Source organism: Copadichromis virginalis, linkage group LG7 (genome assembly GCF_057382275.1).
Source record: "Copadichromis virginalis isolate Kocher_CV1m ecotype Utaka linkage group LG7, C_Virginalis_male_GT1.1, whole genome shotgun sequence".
Classification (NCBI taxonomy): domain Eukaryota; kingdom Metazoa; phylum Chordata; class Actinopteri; order Cichliformes; family Cichlidae; genus Copadichromis; species Copadichromis virginalis.
The window spans coordinates 24,590,339-24,605,020 of record NC_140624.1 but is presented as its reverse complement, the minus strand read 5'-3'; the positions used below and the strand labels follow the sequence as shown (position 1 = coordinate 24,605,020).

General features: G+C 40.5%; 1 protein-coding gene across 1 annotated transcript in view; it reads left to right on the top strand.

The window, feature by feature from the left end:
• The first annotated feature begins 1,654 nt into the window (after positions 1-1,654).
• Positions 1,655-14,682, top strand: part of LOC146705080 (solute carrier family 23 member 2) — a 71,089-nt gene continuing 58,061 nt past the window's right edge. The window contains exons 1-3 of the mRNA XM_085460983.1: positions 1,655-1,687; positions 2,008-2,160; positions 7,749-7,906. Of these exons, the coding sequence (XP_085317109.1) occupies positions 1,655-1,687; positions 2,008-2,160; positions 7,749-7,906 (344 nt within the window). The remainder of the gene's footprint in view (positions 1,688-2,007; positions 2,161-7,748; positions 7,907-14,682) is intronic.

Sequence of the window (14,682 nt, the reverse complement as noted above, 5' to 3'; positions counted from 1 at the left end):
AATGTCAGATATGTATATTTGTGAATGTGGAGATGTTATATTGGTTTCACTGGTAAAAATAAATAATTGTAATGGGTATATATTTGTTTTTTGTTAAGTTGCCTAATAATTATGCACAGTAATAGTCACCTGCACACACAGATATCCCCCTAAAATAGCTAAAACTAAAAACAAACTAAAAACTACTTCCAAAAACATTCAGCTTTGATATTAATGAGTTTTTTGGGTTCATTGAGAACATGGTTGTTGTTCAATAATAAAATTATTCCTCAAAAATACAACTTGCCTAATAATTCTGCACTCCCTGTATATTACGTTGTATGGGGTATTTTCATGACAGGCTATCAGGGGTTCTGACCCTACACTATTTTCTCCATCATAGCATAACCAGATGTACAGTAAGAGAGATTCTTGTGGCCTCTCCAGAAGATAAATAGCTGCTCAATCCCCTCCAACCAGCATTTGCACTTGTCTAATGGTAGCATTACACTCCCAGTAGCTCACATTTCCCGACATCATATTTCCTTTCAGCAGCACAGATGCTGGGAGAAAAAGCCACATGGGTTTAACTTACCATCTGGGGCCAATCACTTAAAGGCCAGTTTAGTAAGAGTACCATTTTTTTTTTCATAAATTACTGATAATAAATAGCAAAAAGAAAGCACTGATAATTGCATGGAGGGTGTCCATGCAATTTTAGAAGGAGCAGAAATGCTATTGTTTGGACATTTTTCTGCTTTTACATAGACCAGCAAGGGCATTAGTAAGACCAAATGGCATCACCAAGTATTTAAAATGTCCCAAATGAGTGGTAAAAGTAGTTTTCCACTCATCCTTTTCTTTTATGTTTATAAGCATTACACAGATCTAATTTTGTAAAAACATTATGGTGCCTCAAAAGCTGAACTGAACAGAAGTAATCTGGTGATTTGATTTAACCTCTGGTAACCCCCAGCAATCAGAAAATGGCCTAAGAGTCTTACTCTTCTTTTAGACAAAGAAAAACTTCATAGGAGGGAAAGCTTTAACACTTTTTAAGCTCTCCCAATTGATACCAATCACTGTGGAAGAAGTGGGGTGAATGGCTATGGTCACTGAGGCCAGAATTACTTGTCACAATTACGGTGCACATTTGGTCTATAGCTGCTCCATGAATAAATGTTGCACATGCTTGTGTTGGCCCAAAGACAAACCTTGTTTAGATAAAGCCATATAGGTATGGCAGCTGAGTCTCTTGAGTCCAGTGTTTGGCCAGATAATTCTGTCGTGTTTTGCAAGAAGTTATTAGCAACAGATAAATACTCAGATAAGATAGGGGAGCTGTTACTGGCAGGCCAGAGGATCCCAGGGACAGTGGAAGAAGAAAGTGGTGGAGACTGGACAGGCAGTTGAGTAAAAGGGGAATATGTCTTTTGTAAGCAGGCAAGCAACTTAAAGAGACAGGTAAGTGAGACAGTGAACCTGAGCTCAGTTTTCCCACAAAGCACAAGCATTGCATTTCACCAGGAAGTCACAGACAAACAAAAATTCAGGATTCATAACTGCCAAAGCAGGGGCAAAGCAAGAGGATCACAGAGCCACATTACTACCATGCATGTAGTAATGCCATCTGGCAGAATATGGAAGCACAATACTACCGCAAGCAGTTAAGGAAATGGAATACAAGCTCCAACTGGAGGCAGCATTTGTAAGGAAAAAAAAGCAACTCCAGCTGAGAAAGTAACACTTTCACAGCAATTTGCAGGAGCACTTATTAAAAGATTTGAGTGTATATTGGCCTTTTATGTAAAAACATACATACAAGCTCAAATATATACATACATTAAAAAAAAATCCTAAATAAATTCAAACTTGTGCATACAATTAATTGGGATTTAAAGTAATTAAAATTTCAAACAGTTGCTGAAATGATGCAGAGGAAGAAATGCATTGCAGTGGATTAAACTAATTATTGCTAAATTAATGACTAATTAATGACTAATGACTTTTGCTGTGCTTCTCTTAAAGGACAAAGACGACGAACAGCCACAGCTGACAGCTGATCCTGGGGAGTCTCACACAGAGGAAACCCTAGAAGAGACAACAGGAAAAAAAATAGATTTAGTTTACTCCCTTAATGACAGGCCACCATGGTACCTCTGCATTTTGCTTGGCTTCCAGGTAAATCTATCTTCTGACTTGTTTAATGGATAATAATAATAATGGATTGGATTTATATAGCGCTTTTCAAGGCACCCAAAGCGCTTTACAATGCCACTATTCATTCACTCTCGCATTCACACACTGGTGGTTTAGCCCAGTGTCACAGCAGAAAACTGTATCTAACCTTGCTACTACTGCAGGAAAACATTCTGCTTTCATTTATTGAACATCTTTGATTGGCTGTAGCTCTGGAGGTAGAGCCGGTTATCTACTGATTGAAAGGTTGGTAGGGCAAGCCAGCCTGCTCAAGTCTGCGTGCCAAGGTATCCTTGGGCAATATAGTAAACCCCAAGTTGCTTTCCAATACATTCACTGTGAAAGTGTGACTGTTAGAAAGACAGCACTTAGGTGCAGAAAAAAAAGTGCTTGTGTGAATGGGCGAATAAGTGCTTTGAGTGCTCAAATAGAAAAGGGGTATATAAGAAACAGTCCATTTACTCTTATAATGAAGCCTCTTGATGTTAGATCAATGCCAAAGCAAGGAGACAAACCTACATACAGCTCTGTAAAAATAAAGTTGCATTGGCTAAACCAATTCTCATTTACATCTACAGCAAATGCGAGGTCAAATTAGCAGTCATTATTCATAATCCCAAATTCCACATCCTTCTCAATTTCTTTTTGAGACAATTAAAAACTTTCTATAACTCAGTAACTTAATGATAGATATTGCACCATCAGCTTCCTTTATCTGCAGTTTAGTGCTGGACAGTTAGGAAAGTGGGCTTGTCAGTGTTTTCCAGCTTTTTAATACAGAGAAAGAGAAGTGTAACTAAAGCTGAGGTAAATGTAGTTGAAATTATAACTAGAAGATTTCCATAATCCTGACAAGTTGATGGTAATGTCTTTTTTGTTGTTGCAACATTTGCGAACTAAAAAATAAACAATAATTCAAAAAATGACATTAATGTAGTTAAAGAAAATGTCTCACTTTAAAAAGGGGTGATAATTAATGTGTGTTGGCAACAGTATGTATTTACTCACAATAAGGTCTGTCAGTAACCCTAACCCTGATTCTTTAGTGACTCGTTAGCGACTTTAGTGTAAAGTCGCTAACATGTGAGTGCTTGTATGTGTGAGACGGTTCTAGACATGAGCAGAAATGAGTAAGGGGGATTTTGAGTAAAAAGGGAGGGAAAGCTAAATATGACATGTAATTTTCTTTACATTTTTAGTTAAACTATTTTAAGTCGTGTCAAAACATTTTTGGAAATGGGACTTTATTTTATTAATAACATACCAGAGTGTGGGTAAGACATGCAGCAAAGACTAGAATGTCAAGAGTTAATTTCATGGCTGATTAGCAACAGCATTTCAATCATTCAATAACATTATTTACAAGACCTGCAATATGGTTAAAATCCAAAGTGTGGTCATAAGTTAGTAGTTTAGATATTTTCAAGGTTATAATAATACCAGTTTTCTTTCAGGCTGAGTGACCTTGGTTGAACCAGCGACAAGGAAAATATGATCATGCTGTAAAAATATATTAAATTTAAGCTCCAAGGCTGGCATGTTGAAATGACCAAAATGTTGGTGACTTTATTTTCTCCTGTAGCATATTATTGATTTGTATTTATTTGAAAATAATCTGTTAGCATTTTAGCATACATATATATATATTAGGGGTGCAACGATACACAAAATTCACGGTTCGGTTCGGTTCAATACTTTGGTGTCACGGTTCGATATTTTTTCGATACAAAAAAATGTTCATGCCTTTTTAATTTCTCATTTATTAAAATTATAAATATATATTTTAACTCAAAAGTACAGTTTTTAAATTTAACCCTAACCCTTGTGCGTGTTTTTTATTTTGACAGCGAATGCGCACCTGCGGACCACTTATGTGCACCCCTGGTTATATAGCTCGTCATATTGCAGCCACAGAAATTCTTTTGTCCATGAAACCATAAAGCTGCACTTTCTTTTTGCCTTATAGTCTGATTTGTCATAACTTCTCCGTTTTGTGGTAAGCTTTTCTTTGGCTGTCACTTCTTCACCCTGACCTGTCTTATTTGGCTCAGCAGAACTAAAATATATATCTGTCTGTGAAGGTTCTCAGTCATCCAGGTCATCGTAGTCAAATATATATCCTGCTGCTTTTACACACGCACTCACATAAGCTCAGCGATTCTCTGCGCGATCAACCTCTCACATGTTTAAGCTTGCTGCGTGAGATTTCACTTGTCATGTTTGCATAGTAAGCTAACAATTAATAAGACGATGTCAGAAGAATTGGTGCACAAATTATCATCACTCACAGATCAGTGCTGTCGCTCTCTATACACAGTTTGCGCGATTGCAAAGTGAAAGCAAAAAAACAAGCGCAAATTCAAACGCGATTTCAATATGTCACATATTGACAGTGGCTCACCGATGCCAATGACATAATTACCCAGCTACATTTCTGAAAGAATGCAAAAGCATTGACATATATTTTTCCTTCCTACAATAGCCCGACGGGCAGGGCAGAGATAGATTTTGGTAGCCCGACTGAAAAAAATCGCTAGCCCCGGGACGTCGGGCTAGCGATATTGCGAGCCCTGTATCTGATTGAGGAATCACTCATCTTTGAAAAGAGAGTTTATTACAGAGAAATGTCTCTTTCCAAAATAAAAGCTATACTATCCGCTTCTTCTGGGCTATATTCTCAGCAGCATATTGAACATATAAGGAGAATCATGTGCTAACAGCTGTCTAAATGACTCGGCTAAAGTTAGTAGCATGCTTGCTTGTTTTTTTTCTGCTTCCACTTGTCTTTGCACTAGGATGATGTCGGCGTAAATGTGCAGTCATATTCGTCGTGTTCCCACTAGTGCTTTCAGGTTAATCTCGTTGAAATGACCTTAACGCCACAATATGGCAAATCTCCGTTAACGAGCTACCACCGATCGCCCCGTGCATGGGGCTAGACGGCCAACACGTTAACGAGCTAACACACTAGTTCCCACCAGAGATGGGCAGTAACGCGTTACTTGTAACGCGTTACTGTAATCTGATTACTTTTTTCAAGTAACGAGTAAAGTAAGGGATTACTATTGCAAAATCAGTAATTAGATTACCGTTACTTTCCCGTAGGAACGCTGCGTTACTGCGTTACTAAAACCGTGATTTTTTTTGCGAGAATGTCTCATGACAGTGACGTAAGCAAGTGCGACGTTGGTGACAGCAGCTGTGTGCAGATCAACAATGGATAATATATCGAGTGCGGGAGAGAGTATGAGCGTGCAGCGTTTAAAGTGTGGAAGTACTGACCTTACTTTGAGTTTGATTCCATAAAAAGTGACAAAAACATTAGCGTCCATCGTGCGTGGGAAGAAAACTTCTTTTTACAGCGAAAAAAACCCCTAAACTTCCGAGCAAGCACCGAGTAGCTACGACGTGATGGGAAACTCACAGAGACACTCGCGCGGATTCTTCAACTGACCGCAGCACACCTGCACCAGGGTAACCCTCCGCCTACCCTGCTCCTGCTTTACAGGTGAAAATAGAGCAAAAGGACCGCTGAGTCTTTGACTTTATTTATTTTCTGCTGTGTTTTACTTGCATCTGTTTGAAAGAGTGAGTGAAAACACAAAAAATATTTTATTTTATGTGCTGGAATGTGTAGAAAATAGGTTTAAATGTTAAACTAATTTATTCAAGTCAGAGAATGTTGCATATAATTAAATGTTTTGCTTGATGCATAAAGTTAAAAGATTAAAACTGATAAAACAAGTTAAAAAAAGAGACTTTTCCATTTGATTACATTTTGTATGATGGATTATGTAGAAAAAGTAGAATTGGGCTGAAAGATCTATCACTTTATCACCTCTTCAGGTTGTAAATCGTGTTTTTAAAAAGTAACTAAGTAACTAAGTAACTAAGTAATTAATTACTTTTGAAAATAAGTAATCAGTAAAGTAACGGGATAACTTTTTTGGGGGAGTAATCAGTAATTAGTTACTGATTACTTTTTTCAAGTAACTTGACCAACACTGGTTCCCACCCATGTAATTGAGCATTGCATGGCACATCCAACATACTGTTTTACTTTAGTCCATGACTCGCTTACCTTCAGGGTCATACGTCACATGAAAACCAAAATAATTCCAAACGCCAGATCTGAATGAGGGTGGGGGAGGTCCATGTTGCAAGGAGAGCTTAACTTCTGTCTCGCTAGCTTGCCCTGCGCTCTTCCTTCTGACGATGCTGTCTGTGTTGAGCGCTCAGTGAATCTACGTTCGACTACTCCGCCTAGGCTGCACTGTCGAGCCTTGGCGGAGTAGTCGAACGCAGATTCACTGAGCGCTCAACACAGACAGCATCGTCAGAAGGAAAGTTGATAAAATAAATAACAAATGTTGTATTGTTCGATACATATGCGTACCGAACCGAAAGCACTGTATCGAACGGTTCAATATCGATACGAATATCGTTGCACCCCTAATATATATATATATATATATATATGACCACTCACTCAAATCTTTTAATAAGTGATGCTGAAGGTTCTATTGTGTCTTTTAACTTGACATGGCAAAAGGCCATTTATGTTACTGATTAGGATTGACCACAAAATATGAATGTTGGGCAAAATGTAAAATCTTTTAGGTTTATACATCTGGAAAGAGTAACTTCTACCAGCCTATCTCATTCCACAAGGAATCCTCACTGCCATAGAACTGATATCTCCCTGATTGTTGCAGGTTTGGAAAATGATTAAAACAAACAATGCCCGTGTTTTCCACCCCTGTGTGAAGTATAGTAAAGCCTTGAATGTCAGCTGCAAAGACATAAAAGGATATGACATTTTTGCTAATACTTGTGGCATTACCTTCTTTTGTCAGCATTGGTGAAACACCAAGGATACCCGCTCCATTGCCCATATTATTTATTTATTTATTTTTTTTACAAATCACTTAACATTTTCTGGACGACATTGTAGGTTGTGTTGATAGGAGAATTAGCTCTGACCACACCGATGGTGTTGTCAATGACATATAATGTGTTTTGTACTTGGCTGCAAGCAGCCTTAGTGAGTCCAGATATATGTCTGTGCATCACTCAAATTAGATTAAAGTGTGAGACATCTGAGACTGAACATATCCTGCCAGCCAGGCCGTTGTGTTTTGATGTAGCAGATACAAGATTGTTATTATTCTAGCTGACCACACTAGTTCTGAGTTACAAGAAATAGCCTTTGTCATAATGATTTAAAGCAAAGAAACACTGATATAGGGAAACTCTTATTGCTTACTGAGTAGAGAACATCAGATAAACTGGTATTACTGTTTTAGATTTAGACATTTCCTCAATTACACTTGGCATTTGATCTGTACGCAGATATTTTGAGATAATGACATCCAGTACAGTCTGGTATGAAATTAATTCTCATCTATGTCATTGCACATTGTGACTGTTTTTCAATAAAAAACAACAACACAGCAAGCATTAAAGTCAAATAAAAAGGAGTTTTATGAAGATAAAAACATAAATTAATCTGTATAAAAAGAAAATATGTTTAATCCTTTAAAATCTCTCTATTATTCCACTTTCTGCAGCATTACATTCTTGCTTTCGGTGGCATCATTGCAGTTCCACTGATCTTGGCTGAACCGCTCTGTATAAAGGACAACAACATTGCTAAAAGTCAGCTGATCTCCACCATATTCTTTGTGTCAGGATTGTGTACGCTGCTGCAGACGACTGTTGGAAACAGGTAACACCCTTTTATGATTTCAGTGAACCAAAGCAGACGAAAACACAAGAGTTCACACAAGAATTTCCACTTGTGTAATATCTTTTGGCACTAGCTTTGCAGTGCGCAAACTGAGACAATGCCCCACCTAAGAATGAGTGAGCGTTTTATTTGTTTGGCACACCTGATATTGGGGAAGCATTTCTTTGTTCAGTGAGGATTTTTGAGGATTAATATAAGTCTTCCTAAAACACATCCACAAAGGATCTAAAGTAACAGCCCAGCTCCTGTAGTGGTTCATGTGAACTTAAACTGTGGGTTAGTTTATTGTGGGGATCTCTAGAACAGCTGTCCCCAACCCCCGGGCCTTGGACCGGTACCGGTCCGTGAGTCGTTTGGTACCGGGCCGCGAGAGTTGAGGCTCAGGCGTGAAATGTATAGTTTTCAGGGTTTTTATCGGTTTTCAGCGTTATTTTGTTATTGTTTTTATCGTTTACTCGGTTTTCCTGGGTCTTTTCACGTGTGTTATGAATAAATTTTCTTTTTTTCGGTACCAGTACTAGTTTTATTTTGTTGTATTTATCCGCGACACCTTAAAGGCCGGTCCATGAAAATATTGTTGGGCATAAACCGGTCCGTGGCGCAAAAAAGGTTGGGGACCGCTGCTCTAGAACATCTAATGTCAGTAGTAATTAATTGCCTAGCTAGGACACTTTCTGAAAGAGAACAACTTCACTTTTCAACACTTTGACATATCACTTTTTATTATGGTTATTATGATTCACAAACAAGAATAAAAACAGCAAATGATAGTTACATGTTTTGTTATTTTGCTGTTAGATATAAAAGTTACAATACCTTGCAAAGGCCAGGGGTTTGTTTTCTTCCAAGAACTCCACTGATTGGATTCCGATTTCTTTCTGAGTTTATTATAAGAGCCAGTTTTCTCATGCACATTCTTTTTCTTTAAGAATGTGGCGGTATGTGTCCTACATGTAGCATTCTCAAATCTTTTAGCGGCATCCTCAGTAGCAGAGTAGTTACTTAGTTAACAGATAATGATAGCTGATATGAAATTTATATCCAACAGGAAGAGTCTGTTAAATAAATAGCAGCATTGCCATTGGTAGAGCAATCAAATAAAACTGCTTGGGTGAAAAGGAGGATGTTTTTCATAGTGATGTGTCGGTCGTGAACGAAATGGCTCTAACAGCCGACTCTTTGAAGTGAATGACGCTGTCACTACCCGATCCTTACCAGAAACCCGATCGGTACCCCGCATGCGCGAAAGGTGTCTACTTCCGGTCGAAGCATTTTACGATAGTTACAGGTCAGAGTATCTGTTAAGATGTTAATAATAACAAGTATCTTTTAATGTCACGGTTCTGGGTCCGTTGGACCCAGTATTTTGAGTTTATTATGTTTTGGTTCACTTTTGCATCATGGATTATTCTTTGTTTCTCTGGTACTTTGTGTTTCAGTTATCTTGGTGTTTTGGATTGTTTCTCATTCTCTTGTTGTGATGTTTATTATTATTATTATTATTATTATTATTAGAGTTTCATGTTTCTATTATCCATGTTTTAGGAATGGTGGTTTCATGTATAGTACAGTTCCATGTTTCATTTTCTGTCTCTGTGTTGAGTCCATGTCTCTGAGTTGTGATTCATGTTTCCTGTTTTATTGTGAAAGTCTTTGTCTTATGTTAGTGTGTGCAGCTTTGTTCCCCATGTCTCGTTAGCCCTGATCTCTTCCAGCTGTGTCTCCCTTCTGTGGCCCATTTCCTCATTACTACCCTGTGTATTCCACCCTGCCTCATCTGTGTATCTACCATGTCTCACCCGTGTGTTCTCCCTGCTGTCCATCATCATTCTTCTCTGCTCATTCTCATTCAGGTTTGTGCTTTGTAGTTTTAGTTGTTTCCCAGTTTAGTTCAGTTCTCCGTGTTGCCGTTTGCCTCTCCTTTTGTGTTCAATAAATCACCTTTTACACCTTCACGACTGCCTGCGTGTGGATCCTCCTTTTCCTCCTCCACACGGCTCTTCTCACTTGCCGTGACATTTAAAATGTTTCCGATAATGAAACATTTAATATAATGTAGACAAAAACAAAAAAATAAAAAGATAGTGACAGATCGGGACTCCTAATCCTTACTGCGCATGTGCAAAGTCGGACCATACAAATCGGGTCTACCCAATCCGTACCGCGCATGTGCAGGGGTTTTCTTCTTCTTCTGTTCGTTTAATGGCAGTGTACTCCCAGTGTACGAGGATACCGCCACCTGCTGACTGAGCGAATGAACCCTATTGTAAACTGAATTAGCGTCATTACAAACGTGTGTTAAATTTGATTTAGTGATAATCGAGTGTGTTTATGCTTGTCTGTGTGGAGAGGATTGTTGCAAAAGTGATGATAATGTCCGCTATCACTGTCAATTGCCAGTAAACACTTCATCTGGTTGCTGAATCTTCACGTGACATATTATAAAGTCTGTATTATTAACTCTGTCATTAGGCACCATTCTTCTTATTTTACGGCGCTGTTGTTCAATCGGGGAACACTCTCTGTTGAGGAGAAAAGCAAAAATTTGTTGCGGATACGGGTTATCCATTGTTTAAATGTCCCGGTAGTCGAAAAGGAGGCAGAGCTGTTGAGAAATGCTAGGAGCTAACTGGGTGCTAACCGTATCATTCAAATATATTGAATGTCGCAATGTTGGCAAAGAGAGGAAGTGACGTAAGATTTGCACATGCGGGGTACAGATCGGGTTTCCGGTACGGATCGGGTAGTGACAGACGCAAGCCGGATCTTTATTGGGAGCCGTGGGTTGTTTTTTTTTCTTTCTCTCACCCTTTCTCTCGCACTTTTTTCCGCTTCACTCAGCACGCGAGTCTTGTGCTTTGTGCTGGGAAGAGGGGGGAGGGGCGGTAGTTACACTCACAGAACAGAGCCCGAGGGAAAGAGAGAGAAAGAGAGCCAGAAACACATTAGAAAGGTGTAGTGATCACCCACAACTATTTTCAGTTGCAGATGATAAAGGATTCAGAAAGTTTATTCATGCAGGCCCATATGACAGAGAATGTGCATCTTCTTTTGTTTTCATATTTTTTCATAATTATATTTAATTGTGTGTTTGCAGTGTTTTGTGTTGTTTCACTTTAAATTTGTTTAAAAGGAAAATGATGAAAATTTAAATAGTTAAAAGTTGAAATGTGAATAGTTGGTTTTTGTATTATATGATTTATTTATTACATTTTATGTGGAGTGTATAAAAAAAACCCTGAAGCACATACAATTCACAACAGAAGTGCTCCAGGATGCTAGGGGCAGTGTTGAGCTTTTGTTACCTAGTGGCTACACAAGCCAGGAAGTACCAACGACTTGGTGTGTGGTAGTAACAGGTAAACATTTTTTAAAATTATTTGAATATATATGAATGCCTGTGTATAAATACACAAACAATACACACATGCTTTCAATTGTGTAATTTAAGTGATCTAGGTAGCTTTGGAAATTCAGTTAACGCTAGAAGTGTGTTTTGGAGTTTGTATGTGCTTTGTCTCTAGGGGCCACCATATATATATTTATATATATTTATATATAAACATATATATATATATAAAACTACAGGGTTTTATTTACATTAGTAATTCCTTTTGTGCATAATTTTATATAGTTGTTAATAATAAATAAATTAAAGCAACAAAACAACCTGAAGAGCCGGTTGGGAGCCGAAAGAGCCGGCTCTTTTTAGTGAGCCGAGCTGAAAGAGCCGGTTCTCTAAAAAGACCCGGAAATCCCATCACTAATTTTTCAGTTTAAGTTTCAATTTTATTTCTATAGCAGATTTAAAAGACCAAGGTACATCAAAGTGCTTCACACAAGAGCCGCATTTGCGGGGTTACAGCAATAGAGTGACGAAGAAAATACAGTTATCATTACGGAAAAGTTTCAGATAAGTGGTATGGCACAAACGCAAACTGAGTAAAAATTTTAAATCGAATTTGTTTCAAAGGCTAGCTTAAACAAGTGGGTTTTTAAACGTGATTCGAAGGATTGAATGGATTCCAACGCATTGACAGTTTTTATTATCGGGCTACAGAAAACTTAAAATGAGCTTTGCATATTAGCAAGATGGCGGCGCGCACGGGTGCAGCGGCTCTTAGCTCTCCAGTTTGGTGCTAATTTTTACTTTTAATGTGGATATTTTTGAATGTTTGCAACACCACCATCTCTTACAGTCGCCAGAACCTAATTGACCTAGGTTTTAAATATAGTTTGTCTGTTTCTGGCGAATATCAGCGAACACACAACATCCTGGTGGCGATAGCGAGACCGCCAGGGTCACTGTGGATGGTCTGCCCGCCCAGCAAGCGTAGAAGGCGACGGGGGAAAGAAAGCAGAAGAGGGGATGCCGGTCGGGCTCAGATGCTAGGCTACGCAAATATTCACACCGGCCAGCACTTCCGAGCCTTTTCCTATCGAACGCCAGATCCATCACCCACAAACTGGACGAATTGGAGCTACAGATAGCCAACACAAGCTTTGCACGTAACTGCAGCATTATTCTTATTACGGAGACGTGGCTTCACCCGCTGATTCCCGACGCTGCAGTCGAGTTAGCAGGCCCCACGCTACACCGGCATGACAGAAACAGCAACTCAGGTAAAAGCAGAGGAGGGGGGCTATGTGTTTACGTGCATAACGAGTGGTGTTGTAACAGCAGGATCATTCACACACACTGTTCTCCTGATTTGGAGGTTCTGGCAGTCTTGTGCAGACCTTTTTACATCCCGAGGGAGTTTACAGTAGTTATTGTGATAGCTGTTTATATACCGCCGGATGCTAACGTTAGCACGGCTCTCAGCCTCTTGCTCAACACCATAAACAAACAAAGCGACTTTAACAAAGCGTGCCTAAAGACTGTGCTTCCTAAATTTGTCCAGTTTGTGAACTTTGCTACGAGAGGAGAACACACTTTGGACCATGTCTATTCAAACATCAGGCATGCTTTCAGAGCGACACCCCTCCCCCACCTGGCTGGATCTGACCACCTCTGCATGTCCCTCACCCCCACCTACACCCCCCTGCTGAGAAAAACAAAGCCCCAGACAAAGACAATAAAAACCTGGCCTGAAGGAGCCCTTTCTCAACTGCAGGACTGCTTCTCAACAACTGTATGGGATTTATTCTCCAGCCACAACCTCCAGGAGTACACGGACACTGTACTCTCGTACATCAGGAACTGTGTTGACAATGTCACCGTCAACAAAAGGGTCAGGGTGTTTCCAAATCAAAAACCCTGGATGAATAGCGAAGTGCAATCCCTCCTAAAAAGCTGCAACACTGCCTTCAAGTCAGGGGACAGGGCTGCGTATAGGGCGGCCAGGGCAGACCTGAGTAGAGGCATCAGGAAAGCTAAGGCTGTCTATAGGAGGAGGATTGAAGATCACTTTGCTGACAACGACCCCAGAAAAATGTGGCAAGGGATCAATCACATTACCAACTGCAGAAGCAATAACCAGGCAACATCTAGGACTGATGCCTCACTGGCTGAGGATCTAAACCGTTTCTTCGCCCGCTTTGAGACGACCAGGCCCTCAGCTGCCACACCACTTCCACCCGCCCCCAGCACTGGCACACTAACACTTAGGGAGCATCAAGTGAGGTGTGTTCTAAGGTCAGTGAATCCCAGGAAGGTGGCAGGTCCTGATGGAATACATGGAAAGGTTCTCAGAGCATGTGCTGACGAACTGACCGGAGTCTTCACTAAAATCTTCAACCTTTCCATGTCATCAAACACCGTCCCACCCTGCCTCAAAACCTCCACCATCATCCCCATCGCCAAGAAGACAGCTGTGGCCAGCCCAAATGACTACAGGCCTGTTGCACTTACGCCTGTAGTGATGAAGTGTTTTGAGAGACTGGTCTGTCAGCACATCAGGGCCGGTCTGCCTCCCACTCTGGACCCCCACCAATTTGCCTACAGGACAAATCGAACCACCGAGGACGCTATCTCCATAGTGCTCCACACTGCGCTGAGTCACCTGGAGCACCGAGGAAGCTATGTGAGAATGCTCTTTCTGGACTTCAGCTCAGCATTCAATCATATCATCCCGGAGATCCTGGTCCAGAAACTGTCTCACCTGGGACTCTCCACCCCCATCTGCCTCTGGATCAAGGACTTCCTGACAAATAGACCACAGTCTGTCAGACTCGGCCCCCACCGGTCCAGCACCATCACACTCAGCACCGGGTCTCCACAAGGATGTGTTTTGAGTCCCCTCCTGTTTACGCTCTACACATCCGACTGCTCCCCTACCCATCTCTCAAACACCATCATAAAGTTCGCGGATGACACCACAGTGGTTGGACTCATCTCAAGGGGGGATGAGTCGGACTACAGAGATGAGGTCAACAGACTGAGTGAGTGGTGTTCAATTAACAACCTCCAACTGAACACAACGAAAACTAAAGAACTTATCTTGGACTTCAGGAAGGGCAGAGCAGACCCGGCCCCACTTTACATTCACGGGAACTGTGTGGAGAGGGTACACTCCATGAGGTTTCTGGGCATGCAGATCTCTGATGACCTCTCCTGGACTGCAAATACCACGGCGGTGGTTAAAAAGGCCCAGCAGCGTCTCCACTTTCTGAGAGTCCTCAGGAGGAACAACCTGGAGGAGAGGCTGCTGGTGACATTTTACAGAGCCACCATAGAGAGCATCCTAACGTACGGCATAACAACATGGTATGCAGGGTGCTCAGCTGCGGACAGGAAAGTACTGCAGAGGGTC